The sequence below is a fragment of the Pocillopora verrucosa genome, chromosome 10, assembly GCF_036669915.1.
Source record: "Pocillopora verrucosa isolate sample1 chromosome 10, ASM3666991v2, whole genome shotgun sequence".
Classification (NCBI taxonomy): domain Eukaryota; kingdom Metazoa; phylum Cnidaria; class Anthozoa; order Scleractinia; family Pocilloporidae; genus Pocillopora; species Pocillopora verrucosa.
This window is the reverse complement of record NC_089321.1, coordinates 6984944-7009787: the sequence shown is the minus strand read 5'-3', so window position 1 is coordinate 7009787 and position 24844 is coordinate 6984944. Positions and strand designations below refer to the sequence as shown.

The 24844-nt window shown below is 37.4% G+C and overlaps 3 protein-coding genes across 10 annotated transcripts; all 3 read right to left on the bottom strand.

Moving 5' to 3' along the window:
* Window positions 1–977: 977 nt before the first annotated feature.
* LOC131790442 (von Willebrand factor C and EGF domain-containing protein) lies at window positions 978–6152 on the bottom strand. Of its 3 annotated transcripts, none has more exons than XM_066173742.1 (9): window positions 6038–6152; window positions 5298–5371; window positions 4669–4751; window positions 3994–4091; window positions 3455–3476; window positions 2540–2737; window positions 1896–2060; window positions 1489–1662; window positions 978–1150 (listed from the first exon to the last, which is right to left on the bottom strand). In XM_066173742.1, the coding sequence occupies exons 4-8, from the start codon at window positions 4069–4071 to the stop codon at window positions 1511–1513; spliced, it is 615 nt and encodes a 204-aa protein (XP_066029839.1). In that variant the 5' UTR covers window positions 4072–4091; window positions 4669–4751; window positions 5298–5371; window positions 6038–6152; the 3' UTR covers window positions 978–1150; window positions 1489–1510. The 3 variants fall into 3 exon arrangements, with proteins under 3 accessions (XP_066029839.1, XP_066029840.1, XP_058963646.1); XM_066173743.1 differs by having other exon boundaries at window positions 4669–4748; XM_059107663.2 differs by having other exon boundaries at window positions 4669–4720.
* A 3007-nt stretch (window positions 6153–9159) lies between these two features.
* Window positions 9160–16033, bottom strand: LOC131790440 (BMP-binding endothelial regulator protein). 2 transcript variants are annotated; one of them, XM_066173741.1, is made up of 8 exons: window positions 15753–16033; window positions 15123–15166; window positions 12491–12588; window positions 12166–12217; window positions 11529–11747; window positions 10527–10727; window positions 9754–9878; window positions 9160–9336 (listed from the first exon to the last, which is right to left on the bottom strand). In XM_066173741.1, the coding sequence occupies exons 2-7, from the start codon at window positions 15142–15144 to the stop codon at window positions 9760–9762; spliced, it is 711 nt and encodes a 236-aa protein (XP_066029838.1). In that variant the 5' UTR covers window positions 15145–15166; window positions 15753–16033; the 3' UTR covers window positions 9160–9336; window positions 9754–9759. The 2 variants fall into 2 exon arrangements, with proteins under 2 accessions (XP_066029838.1, XP_058963638.2); XM_059107655.2 differs by lacking the exon at window positions 15123–15166 and having other exon boundaries at window positions 9163–9336; window positions 15753–16032.
* Window positions 16034–16478: 445 nt separating this feature from the next.
* LOC131790441 (uncharacterized) lies at window positions 16479–24658 on the bottom strand. 5 transcript variants are annotated; one of them, XM_059107659.2, is made up of 8 exons: window positions 21628–21680; window positions 21172–21269; window positions 20416–20464; window positions 19299–19391; window positions 18985–19045; window positions 18258–18482; window positions 17497–17694; window positions 16479–16769 (listed from the first exon to the last, which is right to left on the bottom strand). In XM_059107659.2, exons 4-8 carry the CDS (start codon window positions 19389–19391, stop codon window positions 16648–16650), a joined length of 699 nt encoding a protein of 232 aa, XP_058963642.2. In that variant the 5' UTR covers window positions 20416–20464; window positions 21172–21269; window positions 21628–21680; the 3' UTR covers window positions 16479–16647. The 5 variants fall into 5 exon arrangements, with proteins under 5 accessions (XP_058963642.2, XP_058963639.2, XP_058963644.2 ...); XM_059107656.2 differs by lacking the exon at window positions 20416–20464 and having other exon boundaries at window positions 21628–21679; XM_059107661.2 differs by lacking the exons at window positions 20416–20464; window positions 21172–21269 and having other exon boundaries at window positions 21628–21698.
* Window positions 24659–24844: the final 186 nt, after the last annotated feature.

The window sequence follows — 24844 nt, the reverse complement described above, 5'->3', positions numbered from 1 at the left end:
TCTGCTCCTATTCTAAGTAAATGAAACTGGTTAAACAAGAAAGGAAATTGGTTTTCTTTTGACAGAAAATTGTTCCCTGAACGGAAGGATTCTTAATTCAAAAACAACATGAAACTTTAAGAAGGGATCAATGACGCAGAAGATGTACTTAAAACCTAAGTCGAAACGAGTTAGTATCAATTGCGCCTTTACCATGCATATGTATGCCATGAAGGTTTTTAGACTTTTTGTCTAAAAGTGTGATTTACTCTTTTAGACTTAAAAAATTACTCGTGCTTAGAACAAAGTTAAAAAGGTCAGATCTGAAAGATCCGTCAGCAGTGATGTTACTCTCCGGCGACAGCAAATGTTTCCTTTCTTTTGAGTTCCGGCTAATTTCGTAACTAACATTGCGTGTGGCTTACCTTGTCTAACACGCCTGTTTTTTCCTAATTTGATTTCAAGTTCAGTATTTTACCTTATTTTGTTTCAATTGGAAAATCATATCTTATTCCAGAATACTTACCCAAGGAAAAAAAAAAGGAAGTACTGGAGCAAGGAGAGAGCATCTAAATGAAATGGGTGACGCAGATTTCCTCCCTAGCTTTTAGGATGAGAGTTGTTTGAAAGGAATATTCGTATATTTTTGGTGAAACAAAGATGTAATTATTTCAACAGCTGTGCAAAAATTGAATAGAAAGGAAAAATTGGTTCTCGGTGTCACAAAAAACTACCTAGCTATTGTGTTAAGATGTAAGGTGTCGTCCATTATTTGTATTCTCGTCTGTCGTTTGGGTAATCTTGCCATCTCTAAAACTAGAAGATTAATTAGCCGATAAATAGCCACTTAACTTGAAATTTTGACTACCGTTGCAAGCTAAAATCGAATCATCGTCGGCTATTTTGTCGCACTGAAAGCATGATACACCTTTGACCTGGAAAGTATATGATATATATTCTAAAAAAGCTCGAAAAATGTAAATACCTGTATAGCATTATAAGGTTTCTTTAATTTCAGTTAAAATCAGTTTCGTTTATTGCATCATGCTAACTTAATAAAGAATCACCATTATACAACTACACGATCAAAAGTCCGGATTCGATTCATTTTCTTTCCAATATTGCTTGTGACTTTTTCCAAGTTTTTTCGTCGTGATAGATCTTGAAAATTCTGCAAATACAAAAAGTAAAAGAGGAAGTGATAAAGCGATTCCGGCCGAGAAGAATCGTCCTTTTAGTCATCATGGATTTGTGCCAATTTTTCTTTGATATTAATTAGCAGATGGAGCTAACAAAACGTAATACAAAATGAGCAACGGAGCGCTGGAATGGAATGAATTTTTTTCCAACTCCTATGCACAAGGTGACGTTTCGTGAATGTTCACGTCGTGTCCATCACGCGTTTTCAGCCTAGTGTATGCACCGTTTTCAAAGCTTTGCGTTGTCCCTGCTGAATCTCTGTAATTTAAAATAACTGGCATGTGTCAATAAAATGACGTTCGTTCTCACCTTTCTTCTTACGTGGTGAATCTTAAACCAACTTCTCAGCACGTGCGTCATTATTATCATGTGACATCATGACGCGCTTCTTACGAAATGGGAATGGGAATGGAAATTCTGGATCAGGCCTTGTTGTGGTCAGCGGGATCGTGAAGAACAAAGGCTCTGTCGACGGTTGAACCGCTGTATGGGGTAGTGACAGGGAGATAATACTTTCTTTTTTACAACTCAATCGACCAAAAATAACAGAGTGTGAGACAAACAAAAGGAACAAGTCAAGCAAGTAGAACATAAAAGCAAAGGCGTTTAAATAGAGGAATGATCGAGGCATGTCAAAAATAGGACGCGAGGAGAGAGAGAAACGAATAAAAAATATGAAGTATGGAGTGTGTCAAGGCCTTAATACCGAAACTAACTTGGAGTGCACTTGGGGCAACATCTTCCGGGAATTGGTTCAGCGATTCCATCACACTCTGGGCAATAGACTAAATTGCAATGAGCTGACGAATCTTTACAGGTACAATCATAGCAGGTTTCGGAATTCACGCGCTTGGCCCAGGTATCACCATCATTATCACAAGCTAATGAAATTAGGAGGAAAATATATTAAATTCCATGCCACTACGAAGTAAGACTTCTAGCTTTGATGATAGTTAGGGGGATAGTTTAACCGACATGAAGAACACTATACTCCTACAAACCCACCTACTTTTCTTAAAGAACGTGTAATATTCTTGCTAAGGAGCGACTCCCATAGACAACACAGTAATCATCCTTAGTTAACTTAATTAAGCCCACTATTAACTATAACTTAGCTCACCACCGATGCTAACACAAAGTTGTCTCCAAATCTTCTTGAAAGGAACAAATTTCCACAGTAGCTCTCGCTCGGTATAGCCTGCCAGACATTCATGTAAAACAAACCGGTTTTTGTCGTATCATTTCTGTGGTTTGCTTACAGTCAAGTTTTCGTTTTAGTCACTCCTCTACTTTTTAAGGTAAACTTTATTAAAAACCTTTGTTACTCTGATCTACTTAAAATAATATTTTCGTCTCTTACGGCATCGAGGACAGCATATTCCTTCCTCTCCGGTCATCCAGTTGTCGCATGCCTCTATTGGCATACCCAGTCCTATGTCGCAATGGTGGTAATGACATTCACCTATAGATCCATGGGAACAGATACAGGATGTGCAACTAGCGCTCTCTATTGGGTGAGTGATGTTGTGATAAACGATTTCATCTCCATGGCACGGGGCTGTAATGAACAGTCACAATATAGAGTTAAGTGCTACAGGAAAAATGTGTAACAGCTTATAATCTGTCAACAACGAAACTTTTTTTAAGACGAGTTTCAAATTTGATCAAAAGCCGAGATGGGCGGTGCGCAAGCGAGTGGCGTGTAGGCGAGGAATTCATTCAATCGCAGTCGCCCACAAGGTAGTCCAAACTCTAAACCCAAATCATGGAGAAATACCCTTTGATAAAACTCAGTCAAGTTTCAGACCATGTCTTAAAAGAGAAACATACTCTCGTAACTGCATCTTGAGATCCCAACGAGTGGCTTACGTGTTCGAAAATCTTCTTCAAATGTGCTAACTCTAGACTCAACAACCAACATTTTGAAAACAACTTATCAACCTGGGCCCACACGCGCGACCAGAACGTACGATTCTGGAAAGGCTTTTAGTCTGGTTGCAGGTAAACAGTTTGACCCAAGATCTCTTTTTTCGTAGTTGCTGATTGTTCAAACAGATTGCTGTTAGATGAAAAAAGCGATTTTCAAAATGGCGACGGCCACTGGCCAATGTTTGGGCCGTGTGGGGGCAATTTCCGAATGACAAATCTAAATGAGACTCATCATCTCACCCTTTAAAAAACCCTCTTTTTCATACTTTCAAACCTATTTTATCTTTCCTCTCCTTACAGTTCTTACAGCTCGGAATCTTGTTTGTAACTGTGCATGCCTACTTACCAGACCTTCGTGCAACGGATCCCTGTGTTGACACATGTTGAAAATTAACAAAATACACGTTTAAGTGAAAAATAACATTGATGTCATGAACCAATCCCGGAAGTAGCTGCTTTATTGTGGCATGGAAAGTAGGAGGGAAAAAAGGGCACGAACTCCTGAAAAAGTTAGCTTTACTTTTCGTGGAGGAGTGAGATTATCTAACCAACTTTCTGCTTCAAGAGTGCTGTTAACCGAATTATTGCTTCTAAGCGTTCGCTTTTGCTGTTCCGAAGCGTTTCTTCCGGTACAAAGACTTTCGTTTGGCTGAGTAAAGGCACTGAAATTCCAGTGTCTATAGTGCTCTGATAGAAACACCCTTAAAGGCGTGCCATGGCAATTGAGAACAAACCCAACGATTGTGAGAGTTGTTTAGTCAGTAACGGAGGTATACTTAGTAATAAAAAATAGCATTTATTCCGAATATTTTCAACAGCAGTCAAAGTTATGCGTTTTCAATTACTAAAGGAGATACAAGAACAGCATCGTACTCAACTACTTACCTTACTGACGGAGCGACTCTCTAGAGTCATAAACAGACAGATAAAGAAAACAACCGCTATGATGAATTTGACAGCCATTTTTGTACCTCGTGTGCAGTCTGAAAGGAGCAGTTCACATTCTGTTGAGTGGTTGTGGTCATTTCATTTTTTTGACTAAGGTTGCCTTTTACAAGATCTTGGTATCAAAAACCAGCACAGCCCTAGACGACTGGTAATTTTGTCCACGAATAAGTAACTGGGTTTAGCTTAAATTGAAGTTTTGTGTCGCAGCGGTTGTGTACTAGCCGAGAAGAATGCATATCGTTTACCTGGCTGTGGCGCGGACATAAAATACTGAATTTTGGTACAAACCTCTACTATCCGGACCTTCAGTTATACGGAATCTTCGATTATCTGGACAAGTTTCTATGGTCCATTCTTTTTATAAATATCAGTTTGAGATCCGTAACAACTTTCTTCCCCTTAAACAAAGCCACGTGTAAAGAAACTCTCGTTGGAATTGAATTTGTTCCGCTTTTCGGAACTATTGAAAATTTTAGGGATTGTTAAACGCGTTGAACCTGTGTCTTCATTTATAAAAGTGGTCTCTTTTAGCTTCATTACTGTAAGCTTGAGCGAATTTCAAATAATACTAACCGAGTGTCATTCCTAACTTCAACAGACCAATTTTCTTACCTTCGACTGTTAGCTTGGAACAATTACTAATCCAACGGTCTGTAGCGTATCCCTGTCCAACGATAAGTGAACTTAACGACCTACTAAGCAGGCAATAAGGGTAAAATTTGCTAAGCAGAATGACCAAAATTAATGATAATAATTAATTGAAATGACCTCAATTAATTCTCGATAGCCATATGGTTTGACAAATTTTAGTAGTTTAAGAGGTCAATGGTCTGACTGACTTGTTCTAAGACTCGTGCAGTGTGCGATGTATCGAAAGAATACACTAAACGACACGCGAATAGCTTTGTGGTGACATTTTCGCAATACTGAATGTCAAAACAGCTTTGGAGGTAAAATGTATAAAACTGAACTTTCATCAGACAAATTGCAGAACGTCTTTGTCAATAGAGAAAACTAATATTTATATTCACTGCTGTCATATCAAAACTTGTCTCATTTATTCAAATTGTAAATTAACATGATAAATTTAAGTTTGTTATTTCAAGCGAGGATCGATGCATGAAAATCAACTTATACTACTATTAAAAGACTTTACCTAAGTTATCACGATCCTTACAACCATGACCACCCTTAATCTTATTAACAGGAACTTAATGTGGATGAAGCGAAACGTAACTCACCCCTGTTTTATCCTTTTGTTTCGGCAATCGGTTTTTAACGAGTTTTCAAACCGTCCATCAAAAAAGGATAAGTGCTGAAATGATTAAACATTGAAGGTGTAATTTAAAATTTGGCTTTGTTTCCAATTCAAAGTCATCAAGAATAAAACAATTTCCTTGTCTATCGAAGAGACCTCGATGAGAGAAATTAGAAATTTATGAAATGGGAGATAGGAAAGTCTGTAGCCACATTTACAGAATATCTCCTGCACATAGCGATAACATCTATCTTATACTCTTTGTCAATCCAATGCATAACGAGCAACTAGATCAGTAATCATGGAAAGCTGTTTAGTATTGTTCTATCACAAAACCGCAGTTGTTATTATAATTCATCTTTTCTCATAAAGGTCCGTCGTTCATGATAAAATATTGAGTTGCTTTCTTTTGAAGTAGAAAATTTCTTTCAAATAGGATAGGGTCATAAATCTGAGTTTATGATAATTTTTTAAGTAGAAAACCCTTTAAAAGGTGAGGAAATTCGTTTGTTTTCTTGGAACTGTTAATGGAAAAATTTCGCACAAGCCATTCGACCATGAAAATGTAACTATAATAAATTGAAAAAACACGATGACTTGAACGGAAAGAGAAAATTTTAGGTATGTCAAGAATGAAGGGTTCTTTGTAATATTTTCTCCAGAGTGCAAGAAAAATTGAAAAGTATGACGGGGTCTGCTGTAATAAGAACTTGCGTCTCAAACCTTTTGATTTTAGGCCAGGGTGGGAAGTTTCACCAACTGAGCTGGGTCGTATACCAATTCCTTGGGTACATACAACTGGTAGTGTTGAATGAAAGTGTCTTGAGTAGTGTTAGAGAAGGTGAGGAAAGACGTTAAGTCATGAGCGCTGTCATGAATAGGAGACAGAAGTTAAACATTGGACAGGAGCGTGGGACAACTGAGAAAAAATGAATTACTGATAATGACACGTTACTATTGTAGCTACAAAGGGAATTTATTCCACGTGCGAGAACACGGTCAACTTAAACAGGGTAGCAGTTTTTTAATCATCGAATAGTTTTATGAATGACTGAGTACTTTGCGTGTTACTGTAATTTCAAAAGAAGGAAATCTCTTTACCTTTGTCATTTAAGGCTATAAATTGTGGGAATTTTACAGGTTCGTTTTAATTTCTGTCTATCAACTGATTGAGCTCGTTTCAACGAATCTTCATGTCTGAAAGAGATTTACAATGCGTGGTGACGACTTGACATTTCAGGCTGTAAATATCGGCATTCAATTTTTTTTGCCACAACAGAATAAAAAGGAGAGAAAACTAAAAAATTACTTTATTTCACTGACCAGGTGACAGAAATTTGCAGCAACTAATAGCAAAAACAGAACAAAACAATCAATTATGGAGCTTGCTTTAAGAACTCATGGTAAGGAAGAGATGTTATCTTAAGAGAAGATAATTCTGATATCAACTTTTTTGTGGCAAATAAATCGTGCAATTATTTTGCAAATTTTCCCTAAATCACAGTCTCATTGTTTATACCTTCCTGACATAGTCGTTATCTTGATTCGTGGAAACTAAAAACCGATCAATTAATCGAGAAGATTATTACACGAGATGAAAAGATTGTTAAACCAGAAATATTACACTAGAAACCTCATTTAAATCTCCTTTTTAACGCCACAGTGGAGATTGGATTAAAGTCATATTTTTCAATGCCATAACTGATTACAAAAGCTTTATTGTTTTTTACCCTTATCTTAAATACGACTGAGAACGCACCTGTGATAATTTGTGGAATGAGTGTCTAGACACTTAAATTGCGCCTTGCAAGTATGTTTATATGGAGTTTGGGACTTTAATTTAGGCTCAGTTTGTTTACGGTCATGCGACTGGTTCCATGAATATGGCGATGTTTTGATTGACAACCTGAGATGAAAAGATGAGTTTAACTTAAGCGCTTATGGATTTTCGCTTTTTGATTCATCAGTATGTCCAACATTTGGGCGTCTACAGCGGTATATAAAACTCAAGAGTAGAAATGAAAAAGTAAATGATTGGACCTAATATATCATTCAATTTGTTATCTAAATTTTAATCAAACGGTTTACGGAAGGCAATAGATATTAATGACGACCTTTGTTTTAAAAGGCATTCAGAATTGACTGTATGCGATGAGGCTCCGCTGGAGATAAGGCTCCGCTAACGATCAAGCGGCCTGGAGTTAAATGAGTTGTTTGGATTAAATTTTACTAAAGAAAGCAACTGATCTTAACTTTTTAATCAAAATTATGCTTCTTCATTTCCTGCTAACAAATTTAAACATTTTTAAATTAAAGCTACTAACGTGTTGTGTTAAACGTCCATTTACACTATGATTAATTTTCATGGATGCCAGGTCAGGTCCAGTGTAAAAGTAATAACTTACGTCCAAAATGAGAGCTGTCTGATATTTGTTCAACTGTCAGTAAATGACTCGTGACAGAAAAATAAATGAAAAAACAAATTATAAACCATTCCATCTAGGTTCGTTTTTTCTAAATCACTTTTCAAAATAGACGATGAACAGGGAAATAAAAGAAAATAAAAAGAGGCTTAGGAGAGCAGAGGAAAGAGTTGTCGAGTGTTGATATCTTCTCACTAGTTATTGTAAAATTTATTTTTCTTTTCTAAGTTTTTCTGTATTTTATATGATGCAAGATTTACTTCCTGACTGTAGGGATTGTATTGATTCAATTTGAATCAAACTCAAACGCGATTACCGGCAATTACCAATGGACTTTACATCAATTACTGCAGTAGAGAATAACAATGTATTTCCGTTGAAATTAGAAGATCCTCGCAGCTAAGAACACTACTGAAACTAGTAGTTGTAAGTAGGACCTGAAAAAAATTTCAGGCCCGTACGGGATTTGAACCCATGACCTCTGCGATACCGGTGCAGCGCTCTACCAATTGAGCTAACAAGCCAACTGGGAGCTGGTCAATGAATTGGGTACAAATAAACATCCGAGTGAATGAAGATTTAGATATATGAAAATTCACATATTTGCACTGCGGTGGAAAGATGAAATTAGAAGATCCTCGCAGCTAAGAACACTACTGAAACTAGTAGTTGTAAGTAGGACCTGAAAAACTCGGATGTTTATTTGTACCCAATTCATTGACCAGCTCCCAGTTGGCTTGTTAGCTCAATTGGTAGAGCGCTGCACCGGTATCGCAGAGGTCATGGGTTCAAATCCCGTACGGGCCTGAAATTTTTTTTTTTCAGGTCCTACTTACAACTACTAGTTTCAGTAGTGTTCTTAGCTGCGAGGATCTTCTAATTTCATCTTTCCACCGCAGTGCAAATATGTGAATTTTCATATATCTAAATCTTCATTCACTCGGATGTTTATTTGTACCCAATTCATTGACCAGCTCCCAGTTGGCTTGTTAGCTCAATTGGTAGAGCGCTGCACCGGTATCGCAGAGGTCATGGGTTCAAATCCCGTACGGGCCTGAAATTTTTTTCAGGTCCTACTTACAACTACTAGTTTCAGTAGTGTTCTTAGCTGCGAGGATCTTCTAATTTCATCTTTCCACCGCAGTGCAAATATGTGAATTTTCATATATCTAAATCTTCATTCACTCGGATGTTTATTTGTACCCAATTCATTGACCAGCTCCCAGTTGGCTTGTTAGCTCAATTGGTAGAGCGCTGCACCGGTATCGCAGAGGTCATGGGTTCAAATCCCGTACGGGCCTGAAATTTTTTCAGGTCCTACTTACAACTACTAGTTTCAGTAGTGTTCTTAGCTGCGAGGATCTTCTAATTTCATCTTTCCACCGCAGTGCAAATATGTGAATTTTCATATATCTAAATCTTCAATGTATTTCCGTATTTCCATTTCTGGTTAGTCTTTATTTCCATATTCTATACAGTTCTCACAAAAGTGACTTGTTTAAGCACGATTCATCATCACGATTCTTCCGCAAAATGCGGAATAAAATTTTTCACGACATCATGCACACCTGTAAGTAAATGGCCGAAGAAAAGCATTACCTGCAAAAAGAAAAAGATGTTCTGAGATAAGACTTACACCAAATCGATCGTTTACAAGCATGAGACTGGAGAAGTTTGTCACTTATAAGATTAAAAGCCTCATAGATTGATAACCAACAAGGGCAATGTATCTCGCAAGTTTTGCTCGAACAGAGCATTTTTGTTCCTACGTGATTCTAGACATATGTAAGGTTCTGTTACAGATAACCTAGGTTATCATCGATTTTAACGGTAGACTACTGTTGTCTTTATTCCAGTTGTACCCTCTCAAAATTCCACCCACCCACCCTCCTCGTTAAAAAATAAATCCTGTGATAAGTAAAAAGAAAAGGAAAACAACAAACGAAACGTCTCCATTATGTCTTTTATCGCAGACATGAAAAGAAGGAGTCTTATAGATATATATTTTGTCAGTACCTGTTGTTATCGGTCTTGATCCGTATTGGCATCGAAACCAAATGGAAACGGAAGTGAGGATTCTTCTGTACCTTCCTCTATTGTAAAGATGGGTGGTGGTGTAGTAACCGCTGTTGCCCATGTTTCTGTAAGGTTTGTTCGAGAGGAAAAATAAACAAATGCACTTGCGCAGGAGTTGAGGTGGTTGCTTCTTTGTTTAACTATGGATGGACTACTTTTTATTCTTCTTGCAGATCTAGAGAACACTTACATTCACGTTCCCACAATCTCTTTTGAAAGAAGACTTAATGATTAGAAATTTCAATTTTGTTTTCGGTCGCCAAGCCACACGGGTCACTAAACTTCGGCTTGAACAATGGCTATCCTAATCCACTTCGGTCCTCTCCTACAGAAGTTCTGGGGATGGGGGGGGGGAACGAAGAAAGGCAAAGATTAAGTGGCTCTGAGTTCGCCATTTAGTTGTGATCTTAACTCAAACGAAGCAATGAAATTGTTTTACATCATGGAGTATCATGTTAACCCAGCCAGGCTGAAAACTTTTCAAAAGTAATATTTTATGGGCTACCACAATTCTGGCCACAATAACGTGTTAGATTGACTAGCAAGTTTTTTTTTGTGTGTGTGAGGGGCCCACCAGTGATATCCCAAGCTCAAGACCTGTACCGAACGTAAACTAGACCCTTGTTGACGCAATGAAGAAAGAATCGCCTTCACGTTCGTTTCGTATCATGAGCCTGGACTTCCAGTGGATCTGTTGTTTTGCCGATACTTACTGCACTGAGGACAGCAGTGATCCAGCTTCATTTCAGTCTCTATGCATCCTTCTGGTTTGAAGCATAACAAAAGATTTTCTTTACAAAACTCTGTACCGTCTGCGTTGCATTCGCATAAAGAACAGATTCCTTCCTTCTCACCCTCCGGCAAACGCACTAACCTCTCCCATTTTTCGCCAACTTTTCTGTCATCGGAACAACCTGTAAATCAAAAACGTCAATGATGGTCAATGATCATGGATCGCCATGGGTTTATTCTTTAGATAAAGTAGATCAACAATAAATGTAAAATGGGAATCTGCAGTCCCTGCAGAAAATAATTAATCGGAGGACGAAATACAAAACAGGAATGAGAACAAGGAATTTGGAGATTTGAAAGTTATTTTCTCTTTGTAACTGAAGAATCGAGGGGAAAAGAATTTGGTGTATAAGGGGAAAGTAAAACATCATCTGGGGTATTTGTTATTAAGAGTTTGAAGGTCTAAAAGAAAATAAAAGTGGATAAGGCGGACATTTTTACTGATTGACAATCTATAAGTAAGGAACTCTAATAGAAATATTGTTAAATCAATGCAAAGAACAAATTCTTTATGAGGTTTTCACAGTCTAAACTTACTTCATGTGAAATAAAGGAACGTGAAAAGCTGTGAAAAGCATGTGAAAATATTGTCCCTCTCATGTAATGTTGTTGTTTTTGTTGGACGTTCTCTTTACGCTTAAGAGTTTCGATAGCTGTCACGGCTGGACTAACCACAAATTTTGAATTTAGGCCCTACCACGGAGCACCTGAGTTAGAACTCAGAATGAAAGAAACACAGGTGATGTGGAGATCGAAGATAAATGGGTAAATTTTAAAAGTCTCCTATAGCATGAGTACGTGCTGAAGAAAAGAATACAGAAACTAATAACAAGAACAGAAAGACAAACTGTTCACAGGTTAATAAATGTTAGGCACATTAGAGACATATGTCGATAGAAAGAGAAAAATAATACAGGGCTCGCCTTTTTGTTTGCATTCAGGGCAGCAACTATCTGGACGCCATACATAGTCTTCCATCTTACACTGATTAGTTACGTGACAACTGTATAACTTTGTGCATTTTTTGAATTTCCCTCTAATGCATTTGCACTCATCGCAGCGATCATACTTTGGAGCCACAGCGATGTTAACGGTTGCGCCTGGTTCGTATTCGTTGTTCCTATATGTGCACCCTCCTGATCCTAAAATGTGAAGCAAAATACCAATAATCATATGGGAATTATGTTCCATTTAAAGAGACTTATAATGAGTCATTGCGGTTCTAGGTAAGAGGCAGTATCTGTAAGATCTCCATACCCAGTTTTAGTCATACTTGGCAACTTTCCTAAAAGCTGTTTCTCGGTCAAGTTATTTTCAAGGTGCATCTCGTTTCGAATCATTTAGCAATGGATATTAGCGATAATCCAGCATTGACGAATTTTGCAGATGTCATCCGTTCACTGTTTACGGAACAAAAGACTGACGGTCACCGTGTGGTCATTTCCTAAGCACTGCGTTTTGGTCATGCAGCTTACCGCACTTACCTTTGTAGTAGAATGGTTGAAACATTGATATGAAATTCATGAACTGTTTTCAATATAACGATTTTTCTTCGTGTACCTCGTTCTTCCATCACCACAGACTTGTTATGGGTCTCAATATCAAAACTGTCCTGAAAAAAAACCAAATAAGTGAACATTAACTTGGTCCATCTCTTCCCTTGCCTTTATTCATGACAACCTGAGTTATCGATTTAGGTGCAAGCGTACAGCTATACGGAAACGATAAAGTCAATTGTTGAAGGGAACTAATTACCGCAACAATACTTATTCTATTCAGCCCGGCAAGTTCCTCCCCAAGAGACAATAATGTTATCTACGTAAACAGCCCAAGCCAAACTATCTAAAGTAAGAGAACGATTCCGTATTTTGCATGAATCACTTACCTCTTTAACCGAACGACCCTCGATAGAAATTAAAATACAAACGAAGATGATAAGCACCACGTTGAATTTGACGACCATCTTCCTACTTCTTGTGCACTCTGAAAAATTTAATTGACAGTCTATCAATCTGGTTGACTTCGTTCAGATTAAAAATGTCTATTATTATTATATTCTTTATTTATGGGCAGTTTCTCTTTGTTTTACTTTGCCATCATATTCATACCTCTAAGGAATTCCTTCTACTTTTAAATGCCCACTTAGGATTTTATCTTGACTTGACCTTTAATGGCACTAAGTAACTTCGAAACGTCGTCGTTTTAAAGAAATTTTCGGCATTTTAAACCTAGACGGTTTTAAGTTTTCCGCTTTTCTCAACGTTTATTTAATTCAGTTCAATACCATTCGTAGTTGGATGGTATCATTCAATAACAAGTTGAAAGACCCCTCTTTGATACGTCCTTTCACCCCCCTCCCTGAACACAAACTCTGAAACAATATTTTCTCAGTGATTCGTTTGGGCTCAATTTAAATATGCAAGTATTTGAAAGCCTCTACTAGCTTCCGTTTTTGTTGATTTTCAACCGAAGACATACATTCTGTATATTGTATTCAATACATCGATGTTCTGCCCCAAGGGAATTTTCGCGAAATAAAAGCCTACCCAGAAGTCAAGGAATTAATAAGCCCTACCCCACTCCTGAACTTACAGAAGTGTATTAAATATCAATTATGGAGACTCTATAGTACATTCGATGTCTGAATTCAAATGTTTAGCTATAACGACTTTTTAAAAGGATGAAAAGGCAAAATAAATTTATTCTTCCAGCATAACTTGTAAATGGTTTGTTTCAATTGCTCCTTGCACTTAACAAGAGATTTTCCTCAATAGTTTCTCCTAGATTCAACATGCATGTGGCAGGCACATTTTGTGCTGTTACAGCATTATAGGCTAAAATTGCTGTCAGATAATATTGATTACATGTTTGAAGACTCAAACAGTGGCTTTTCTTCACTTCTGCATGATTGCTATATTTTTTATGGTATTTTGAACGACCCTTCCTAAATCATATTGACTTATGGTATTCTCAAATTTTGGAGATTTGTAGCGTCTTACCTTATCCTTATAAGAAGTTACTGACAATAACAAGGTTTTACAGCAAAATGCAATGGTGAAATGTGAGGAAAGTAATAATGAACCTCCTGAGCAGCCCTGTTTTAAACTTAGGTTGACTTCAAAGGATGCTGATAAATGCGAGTCAGTGTCGTTTTAACAGACGTTTTTCTGACCTTCACCTGATATGGTGTAGCCGGAGAAAAACTAATCCAGTGGTGTTCGCGTTTCCTGTTAAGCGTACTGAGAGGCAGACTGAATTGGTTACAAAGTTTAAAATAAAAATTCAACTCATGAAATTAAAACTTCAATAACTGAAATAAAATACCCAAGTACAAAGTTCTCACTAACCATATATCTGATAAATTGCAACTCTTTGGAACGTCAAGAACTTCGCTTAATTCAAGTTACTGAAAACGGTATGATGCTAGCGTAATGTATTGTAAGTATTCGAAAGACGCCAACTTTATTGCTTTGTAAACAAACGTCAAAAAGAGGTCAGGGGCCTAGATCAATAGTTAACTTTACAAAACACATTAAATTTGTTTTGTCAGCGGGAAAAAATGCGATTTCATTTTGTATAATTAATTCTCAGAATTTAACCTAATTTCGTTAATTTCTTGCTTAAATTTAGGTTTTCGCCGAGTAATTATGACCCATACAGTCATGATCACTGTTTATGCATTAAAAAAAAACTAAATGGCGTCAATTGCTCTCAAAGCAATGACTTCGAATACTGGGACATCTGTCCAACTATATCTGACGCCAGCATCCCTTTGTTTCTTCGGTCATCTTAAGCGATTTCCGAAGCGGAGTATTTAACGTCTCTTGAAACAAAAGTACTGCCTGAAATGGTCAAACACCGAAGGTTTGAAAAAAATGGCTATTTTAATTTACGTTCGATTAAGCAGTGAAGAATAAGGCCAATTTTTCCCGTCCAAGAAACTAGGCGAAGAACGAAATTTCAAGCATTTCAGTATAGATGAACTGATATGATTAGTCTGTAGCCACATAATATATGCCTAAAGATTAAGGATGGTCGCCACATTAAACTCTCTCTCCATCTTAAAGTTAAAATTATTTACGATCCAACCAGCTAATGGTGGTTGACGACGGTTGTTAAGCCACATCAGTTTAAAATGACAGTTAAATAATAAGGCTGGGCTCCAACTAAATAAACATATGAGTGTCGCAACAAAACATAGTCTACAGGTTCCACAAGCGTCGATACGGTTAACGATGGCTTACAAGATTGATACATTAAAAAATGTATACCACCAGAAAGCCTCCAAATTTTCTGACCGCAAAAGGATAAAAACTATAGTGTAAGGTGTTTCACCTTTATGCAAGCAATAGCACAACCAAAGAATCCTGACGATTTTTGATTAGCATCGCAAGTCTAAATCGTAACGTGTATTCTCTATGGACTAATACATGATATTAAGGCATGTTCAATCATATGAAATTTCGGCGTTGAAATACGACAGAAATACTAAAATATCTGTGCTAAACTCGACCTACCCAAGACTTGATAGTGAACCATCTGTCCTCCACGTTAAATGGATCTAATTCATGTTTCCCAAAAGTAGTCATCTCAGAAAGAATTAACGGTTTTTAACATATAAATGCAGCTCAATATTTCAAAAGAAATCGAGTTAGCAATTTTGAAGACCGTGAAAATTAGGCTTTTGTTATTTAAGAGAACAAACTTTCTTCTTTCTCAAAGTCATAGGCGTCCATAGAGATCTCTTTCTTCGATTAATTGTTGGCAAATTTAACACATCTGAATTGTTAATTAAAAAGTGACGACCAAAGTGTTCACGACTTGTCCTATTTGGGTATTTTGTTAATCAAAATACATTTCCATCCTTCGAAGCAAGAAGAGGAACTGATTTTTTAGAAAAGTACAAATATATATATTCGTATTAATTATATTTTTTGGCTTTTCCACAGCATTGATTCCGTGCAAGAACACGAAAACAAAACAGACAACACAATGAAATTCTTTCATCATAATAGAGGTAACTAGGAGATCTGAACAATAGAGCATATAATTCTGATATCAAATTGATGGAAGGAAGAAAACCGGCAAAAATTATAGCAGTGAATGATTGAATATCACGAAAGCTTTTAAATATCTGCACATGATACCTTAAGACTGAAAAATGATACCATGATCATTTGAGAGATGACTGCAGAGTTACCAGTCAACTCAAATGCACTTCGTGGATATATTTCATTGTGCGTGAGGCTGGACCCATTCTTTGATTATATGGCCACGTGTTTCCACCATGTCGCGTTCTGATTGGTCACAGCAGTGGAGATAGTCGTCAATAATGTTCGCTCAGGATGTCCCGCTTTGTTAAAGCATCAAGCATAAAATGTAGTCTGACAAATTTCGACTGTGCGTAAATGAGGAGTAGAAACGAAATGACCGCCGGACCATTCTTTGATTATATGGCCACGTGTTTCCACCATGGCGCGTTCTGATTGGTCACAGCAGTGGAAATAGTTGTCAATAATGTTCGCTCAGGATGTCCCGCTTTGTTAAAGCATCACAGCATAAATATAGTCTGACAAATTTCGACTGTGCGTAAATGAGGAGAAGAAATGAAATGACCGCCGGACCAGAACAATATATCCTGATCTGCAAAGTTTTTCATTGAATCATAGAAACTCTCAAAAAGCAATAGCAGACAAAAGAAGATAGATAGGGTATCAAAACATTTGCTTAAATTTTATGGTTGACTCGTTCCCAGCGAAACATTAAAGAAACTGCCAAAAATCATCCTGATGCAGTTTAACCACTAAAGTAACTGATACTGGATGTAATTTAAATTAAAATGACTGCAGCAAACAAGAAGATGCGTTTTCAATTTCTTTTCAAGTTTTATTTCCAGGTTTAATTAAGTCTCGCGAACACATCCATTCAACGATCTCTTATTTCTTAGAACAAGTCATTAGAATCGTCATGCTCACTCTTCCTTTGAAAAACTACTCGAAGTAAATCGCATCTGCGAAAAAAAAACATTTGTCGAGCCTGGTCTTAAGTTTCTTTGTCTTCATTGGAGTCAAACGGGAAAAGTGGAAACGGCGGTGGTTCTGTAGGTTCCGTCGGTATAATGGTAAAGCTTGGTGCATCAGTCGTAGTTGATTTGGCCCAAGTTTCTGAAAGGTTTGATAGAAAAAGAGCAATGAACTGTCATCTTAGGACACTGGCTACATCAATTCCCCAAGTACTTGCGAAAATGAGGACAACAACTACATTTGCCGAGAACAATGTGTACGGAAACATTAACAACTCTACGAAAGAAGTAAAATCGTTTTTCTCATGATGCAGTCACTTTCGACAAGGATCGCGACTTTCATCTACGAACTGCTATCTTCTTCACATTCACTAGTTCCGCGTCGATGATTACCTTCATCTGCATTAAAAACTTACTCTCCCTCTATATGTGACGTTATCAAGGACCTATAACCCAGAGAGCAGTCTCTCTCTAAGACCAACACATACGCAACTTTTGCCACCTCATGGACTCATTGAAACTCTGCATATTGGACTTCTTGTTGCTAGGTTATTAATTGTTCACATTTTAATAGCAGTTTTCAACGCAGTACAGCAGCTTAAAAAGTCCACATAACCACAACCTGAAAACCGGTCGTTTGATATTAAATTGAATTTTTTCAAGGCTGTTTAAATGGACCATTTTCTCGCCTCAATCAACTCTCCTAGCTTACGAAAAGGATGCCTTTTCTGCGCTGTTGTAAACTTCCTGTGCTCTAGCTTGAACATGTAGTGATTATTCAGTTTTTTTTTTTCTGTGAGTCATCTTTCTTCCTCTTTTTCTCTTATTCCATGCATTTATTTCATTATCATCTCTTTGGTAATACTTACTGCACTGTGGACAGCAGAAGTCCGGTTTTATCTCAGTCTCCAGACACCCTGATATGTCAAAGCAAATGAAACGACTGTCTTGGCAGAACTCTTCGCCGTCTGCTAAACATTCACAAAGAGAGCAAATGCCTTTATTTTGGCCCGTCATGCTTTTTATCCTCTCCCATTTTTCCCCGACCTTTCTGTCGTCGGTGCAACCTGTAAATCAAAAACTTCAATATTTAAAGCTTAAAAAGGAATTGGTCAGTTTTGAACGCATTAGAAGAGAGATTCCATTGTTACATACACACCTGGTACACGTGTAATTGACAGAGTAAACTGAATTCTTAATTTTTTTCCAGTTCTTATCTGAAAAAAAGCCACTAAACGAAGGCAAGTGGCCCTATTAGTTTTTTTAGGTGAGGAACGGTTGGAGGTCAAGATTCAGGTACTTAAACGCAAAATAAACGAGCAAAAATGGAAAGTGCAGACGATACACAATGATAATAATCTAATTATTAAGTTGAGGTAGTTGGCCTCGATGCATATTTTAAACAAATTAATTTATAGAACTACTGGCGAGTCATACACAGAAAACTGAAAATCGTAGAACTGAGAGTTAATGAAAGAAAAAATTCAAAAGCGTGCAAGTGCAGAAACAGAAGACAGAAACAAATAGCAAGAAAAACGAGCATCCCTGCACGGACTCTGTACACACACTAAAACTCAAGGCACACAAGCGAAACGAGGATTGAGAAAGCTATGAACAGTAGGTAACTTACTTTTTCGTTTGCACTCAGGACAGCATTTACCAGGAAGCCATTCATAATCCTCAACCTTACACTTCAGAAAGCCCACTTCACAATAGTACAATTTGGTGCATTTGCGGAATTTTCCTTTCTTGGTACATGTGCATCGATCGCATCTTGCATAATCCGGACCCAAATTTATGTCAACTTTTGCGCCCGGTTTATATTCCTTGTTTCTGTATGTACATCTTTTGGGTTCTGAAACGTTATGCAAAACAGTGACAGTGTTAGAATGAGCGACAAAATATTGCTGAATTCGATGAGGAAGACATGTTGGGGATGTCCAGAGTCAACTTTCCAACCACCAATATCCAACTTGAGCCGCAGTCTCTTAAGCTTGCATCGGATTCATCAGCCACAGACGTAAGCAATGGACCCTTTAGATGTACTCGGTCATCATCAATGACAAAGGAAGAACGTTAACGACCACTGTCATTCGCTCAAAATGTTCCTGAAGTGCGAAATCTCAATGTTTCACCTTACCTTTACTCCAATCCCACAAATTTGTACTTTTACCTATCTGTATTAGGTTACTATCACTAAAATTACGATAGAATAGTAGTTCGGCTACGCTGGACAAATTTTCGTCCATAGTAACACATGACCATGTTGCCATTTCCTGAGCTTGTTAAGTGGAATAACTTGTGGACAAGAGACTTAGAGGTGAACTTTACAAGTTCTTAAGATGTTTTATACTTGCCACGTGCATATCGTGCTTGTACCATGGAGGACTCATCCTGGTTCTCTGGATCTGAATTATCCTGAAAATAAGAAAACAAATCACAGCTATAAAGTGAGGGAGGGAGCTAGTTTGTTACCAGGAAAATATCCTTCTCTGACCATCGCGTAAGCCGAGGTTGTATTGTCTTGGTGAATAGAAAGGAGCGCTTAAATGATATGATTTAATACAGTCATTGCTTGATGAGCAGCGAAAGCGAATACGTTCAGGACAAAACGCTTATTTGATGTCGGTTAACACGTCATGAAAGATTATCACAGTTTTACTGATATTACCTGAATGGAGTCACGTTCCATATCGCGGCCTATTATTGGGCTAATGGAAACAGCGTATGCCTCAAAGAGTAAAAGACACACTAAAAAAAGCATCTGTAGAAAAGAAAAAGTATAAAATTCTTTATGGGTTGTTTATTTAAACAATTCTCGGTTTCAGCTGAACCTTTTATCTGAACATTTATTTGTTAAGAGTGTTAAGAGCGGACGAACATTTATTAAATAAAACTTCTCGTAGAGAAAGCCCAAGGCCCACTGATTTTGTAAAACCGTGGTTTAGGTTGTAGAGCTCGTGTTATAACTGGCCCCATGAGTCCACATCATTTAACAAATAGAGAAGCCTTGACTGTGCTCTGTTCTGTTACAAAGCACGCAGGAAGCGGCTAGAGCACGAAAGAAGTGTAGGGAGAAACACTCGACTACGTCTCGTGTTTCTCCCCACTTCTTGAGTTTCTCCCCACTTCTATGTTCTTCTGTTGCTACTTACCGGCTCGCTTGTTCCGAAACTTCACTTTCAATTATCGGAAAAAAGCTAAAAAGAAGTCCCGGAAAAGGTCGAACATAGCACAATTTGGCAGATGGCGTGACAGCTTTAGCTCAGCTCTATGCTCTATACTCTCATAGAGCATGCTCTTTCAACCAATGACAGCGCGCGTTATATCCGAACTTCTCTCATCGCCTTTAAATGAAGTTTATAAAGGAAATAATCTGGCCTCAAGGGAAATCATACGACGAGAAATTCCTTAAACTTTTAAGTGATTAACGCTTAAACTGTATTATACAGCAGTAAAAATATTTACTTGAACATTTACAAACTGGTAACACTATCGTGCAGACGTAGCAGTCGTTACTAAATGCAAATGATATGTGAAACCAAACAAGTATCAAGCATTATTTTACTCTAACAAAAAAAGGCCTTCCTGATTGGTCAATGACGAATTCATAAATAGATTACGGGATTTCTGTTTTGTACTCGCTTGTGGGCTAAAGCTTTTAAAGATCAATAAACAATGCTAACTTCAAGAATATTCCTAACATTCAACTTGGTTTGAGTATTATGTTGTAATGACTGTATCGAAAGACCCTTGATAGGATTGTACTGTATAAATGGCATTAGTACTTTTCAACTGCAAGTCTTGCGTACGTGATCCTTGACATTTGAAGAATCTCTGGAGGTAACAAAAGGTGCTAAGTTCTTCGTTAATCAGACAATAGCATTTATGATTTCCATTTGTTTCAGCAACGGGCGGCTTACTTCATTGTCTGTGAAAATCTAGAAGCCACAAACTTCGCGCAGGCAAAACATACCAAAGACAACACTTGTTATTTAATGTCTGAGTGCACCCTTCCAAGAAACTAATTAGGATTTTGGCATTATGCCCCTTGCATCCAAAACTCTGGGATACCTTCTTCACTTTTCTTGATAGATTTGATAACAAAATTTAGAAATTTTGCCACATAGTTTCGTTTTGGCGAAAAACAGTTTACTTTAACAACTAGTAAATTGATCCTCTCACTGGATTGTTTTTTTATGCGAGAAACAATCCCAGACACATTCTTAGTACACCAACTAAAATCCCTGCCCCTCTCGATGTTGGTCTGCAAGATGATATGGACGCATCAGCACTGAAAAACATCGTAGGGAAGAGGAGAGGGGCGATTGAACATCATAAACGTTGTTTTAAGAAGTGTCCCAACTAATATTACCTGAGAGTGAAGTTTTGCCAAAGAAACCTAAATTAATACATGTTTTAGTGTGAGGTGAACAAAAAACCCTTACATCAGTTGAAAGGGGGATAGCTTTTTTAAAAGGACATCCCGAGATGATTCTTACAGTAAGAGTTTTGGTTATATCTTCAAGAGGAACTGAACCTACCTTGAATGGTGTACTTGTGGAAACAGATCCTACGCACGGTAACTAAGTGATGTAAAAGCTTCGCAGATTGTCTTTTTATAACAATAGTCTTAGTCTACCTTTAGATAAATATGCAAACTTAAATTGATTTCAAGCTTGGCTGATTATAATGATTAGAAGCTTTTGTTTAGCGCCGTGGTACAGTTTAGATATGTCTTCGTTGTTTAAATTATAATGTTTAACTTTCATTCCATTTCATGGGGCATTAGTTCTGATGCTATTAAATTTAATAGAATAAAAGAAGGACCCGCTTTTTTTTTTCTATCTACGCTGTGCAAACAGTTTACGATAAATTGTGATAGCGTTAATGTCACCTGCTCTTCCTTTGACTAGGAAAGCTAACTGTTCAGCTCTAAAGAATTCACTGAACGAGTCTAGAACCAAATTTTTTTTATTCTGGTATTATACTCTTCATACCTTTGTTAGCCTCAAAGGAAATTATACGGCGGTTGGGTCAAAGTTTGTGTTGTTTTTCTCCAGCTCTCTTTTTTTCGATGGGAGATCCCAAGTAGATAACAACCAGAGTAAAATATAACTAATTTGCAAAATTGAATTGGCTTGTATCAGGAGTAATAAATTATCATTGAAATTAAATTCATGCATTGTTTCTTGGGCAATTAAGTACCAGCGGTATCTCGGCCATACAATGACAACATGAATTAGTCATCGATATTATTCATTTGTGAGTAATTAATCCCCCGAGGTGAACAATCACCCATAATTTCCCCTCATATAATTGCCAAATTAGAGTCATCTTTCACTTTCTTGGCCACAGGATGAAATTCAGTTAACACGTGCGTACTAATTTATATCACCTGCTTGAAAGGGAAAGTCTGTGCGAAAAAAGGCCACTATACAGAGGCGATTAAAACCCTAAACAAACTGTTCATAATTTCACCGCCTCCACATCAAGGTTTCTTGTTAAATCGGCTCTAGACTCGCAGACTTCAAGCCACGTTGCCACATTTAAAACAAAGAGGTTTTTTTTCTCTTTGTATGTTGGTAAAAGGCGCCGCGGTGGTTATCACAAGAGAGAATCTTGACAAATTTGCAATAATGATTTAGCCTGAATAATCAGCGCGAGAAGTCTGTTTGAGAAAATAGCAACTATGAACAGACGATTAATATTTCGACGATTTCAAGGCTCGCTTACATCTAACTGTAATAACGTTGTCAAAGAACACTGATGCAAAAAGCATGTGGAGCTCACCGGAACATATAACACAGTCAATAAAATAAACCAATTCCTTGCGTTTTAACGTTTTTAATTTTTTCTGGTTGTAATTTCTATAAAAGAACATGACATTTGCAGAATACAACAGACGAGAAGTCATCATCAGACAGTAATTTCACTGGATCATCTACAGCTGAAAATAAGTTACAGAAAAGTTAGTTAAGTTCTGTGCAGCTGGTTTTTAAAGATCGATGAATTGAACAAAGATTGACGCTTATCAATTCAGAAGGAATATATGCCTTGGGTTTTTCCTTTTTTTTTTACAAAGTGCAGCACTAAAGAGAGTCACGGAAAAGCAAAACGAGATCATATTGGAAAAAATTGTAGTCTGAGAAAAATTAAAAATGAGATACTGAAATATGTCGAAAGGAAGGAACTTAAATGCTCAGAGAAGCTGAAAGAAGACGATCAACGGGAAAAAAACTAGACAAGAACAACGACGTATTCCTGACTACGAACTAAGCAACGGTTTATGAGTTTACCATCTTTACTTCTTGATTTCACTTCAGAAGGGAAATGCAAATGGGAAGGATGGTTCTGTTCTATCCTCCGTTGGTTCGATTGTGAACACCGGCGGAGGAGTTTGTGGTTCTGATTAATAAAAGAAAGAAATATTTTGATCAACGAAAAACAAAACATCTTAATGCGTCACTGTTCATTTTACCAACAAATGAAAATGATCAGTGGTGATATACGCTTTACGGATTCTGGAAAAATACAACCTGGAGAACTGGACATCAAAGATGAAAGCACATTCACCAACCGTGTTGTTTGACTCTTTAGTTTGGAGATCATCTGGTATTGGATCAACTGATAATTCCCTAATTGATATTTTTGGTTTTTCTCATCACTTTTCCACTGGGTATTATACCGATATTGTGAGGAGAAATTCTGTCTCGGTCACTCGTGGGAATTAAAGGGTTAAAAAATTCAATTCCACAAAATTCAACGGCTAAAACTTTTTCGAAACCGCGACAGATTTTCGATCTGTTTCATGCACGATTTTTTTCTTCTTTAACCTTTGTTGTCCCTGGCCACAATATTCGTCCTCTTTATTTAACAATTTTATGGCAGATATCGTCATTGTGACACTCATAATTCCAATTCAATTTTTAAACCCTTGCAAAAGGAAAAAGCGACCATCGTTATCATGTGTAGTCTTAAGATGAAAAAGAAAAAAAAAAGTTGTAAATACGACGGGACGAACGTTGACGACTACTGTCATTCGTTCAAAATGTTCCTAAAGCGCAAAATCTCAATGTTTCACCTTACCTTTACTCCAATCCCACAAATTCGTACTTTTACCTATCTGTATTAGGTTGCCATCGCTAAAATTACGAGAGAATAGTAGTTAGGCTGCGCTGGACATATTTTTCGTCCATAATAACACATAATCATGTTGCCGTTTCCTGAGCTTTACGATTCAGTGTGTTTTTTAAGTAGGATAATTTATGGACAAGAGACTTAAAGGTGAACTTTACAAGTTCTTAGGACGTTTTATTCTTGCCTCGTGCATATCGTGCTTGTACCATGGAGGACTCATGGTTCTCTGGATCTGAATTATCCTGAAAATAAGAAAACAAATCACCGCTTTAAAGTGAGGAAGGGAGCCAGTTTGTCACCAGGAAAATATCCCACTCTGACGTAAGCCGAGACTGTATTGTCTTGGAGAATAGAAAGGATATGATTTAATACAGTCACTGTTTTATGAGCAGCGAAAGGCTGCCCAATATAATAATTAATTGCGCACTCGATCATATTGCGCACTCGATCATATCTTTATCGCATGCTAGACTGCACAATATAAGAAATAAACATTATTATTATTCATTATTACGTTCAGGACACAACGCTTATTCGACGTCGGTTTTCACGTTATGAGAGATCATCACAGCTGTATATTACCCGAATGGAGTCACGTTCCATATTGCGGTTTATCATCGGACTGATGGACACAGCGCATGCCTCAAAGAGTAAAAGACACACCAAAAAAAGCATCTGTGGAAAAGAAAAAGTGTAAAAATCTTCATGGGCTGTTTATTTAAACAAAGTTTAGCCACTGTTTAACGAAACTGTGTCGGTCTCTCACGGTCTTATCTGTATATTTATTTTTGTGAAGAGTGTTAAGAGTGGACGGACATCTATTGCGTTCGACGAAGGAGAACGCGTACTAATCGTGTCGTTTTTACGGAAATCACTCTCGAGGGTTTTATGGACCAGTCCCAAGGGGATCGATCGGGATACCATACGATTTCAGGTATTGGGCACCATTTTGGACCGGCTGGCTGGTTATGTGGCACAAATAGCCTCGATCAGATCAGCACAATCAGTACGATTAAAAAAAAGAAAACCTTTTGCTAGAGATCGAATGCACTTTAGTAATCTTTGATTATTACTAGT

What these genes read in the sequence shown, in the direction of transcription:
- LOC131790442 (XM_066173742.1), bottom strand. Translation starts at nt 4,071, where the DNA reads ATGGCTGTCAAATTCATCATAGCGGTTGTTTTCTTTATCTGTCTGTTT. An exon ending in ATCCGTTGCACGAAGGTCTG is followed by an intron (nt 2,738 to 3,454) that starts GTAAGTAGGCAT and finishes TGTTCATTACAG; the next exon opens with CCCCGTGCCATGGAGATGAA. An exon ending in AATATGCTGTCCTCGATGCC is followed by an intron (nt 2,061 to 2,539) that starts GTAAGAGACGAA and finishes TAATTTCATTAG; the next exon opens with CTTGTGATAATGATGGTGAT.
- LOC131790440 (XM_066173741.1), bottom strand. Translation starts at nt 15,144, where the DNA reads ATGGTTCACTATCAAGTCTTGG. An exon ending in GGTTCACTATCAAGTCTTGG is followed by an intron (nt 12,589 to 15,122) that starts GTAGGTCGAGTT and finishes TAAATTTTTCAG; the next exon opens with AGTGCACAAGAAGTAGGAAG. An exon ending in TGTGGTGATGGAAGAACGAG is followed by an intron (nt 11,748 to 12,165) that starts GTACACGAAGAA and finishes TTCACATTTTAG; the next exon opens with GATCAGGAGGGTGCACATAT.
- LOC131790441 (XM_059107662.2), bottom strand. Translation starts at nt 24,442, where the DNA reads ATGCTTTTTTTGGTGTGTCTTTTACTCTTTGAGGCATGCGCTGTGTCC. An exon ending in ACGATATGCACGTGGCAAGT is followed by an intron (nt 18,480 to 18,978) that starts ATAAAACATCTT and finishes ACGTTTCAGAAC; the next exon opens with CCAAAAGATGTACATACAGA. An exon ending in CTTCTGCTGTCCACAGTGCA is followed by an intron (nt 16,770 to 17,496) that starts GTAAGTATTACC and finishes CAAACCTTTCAG; the next exon opens with AAACTTGGGCCAAATCAACT.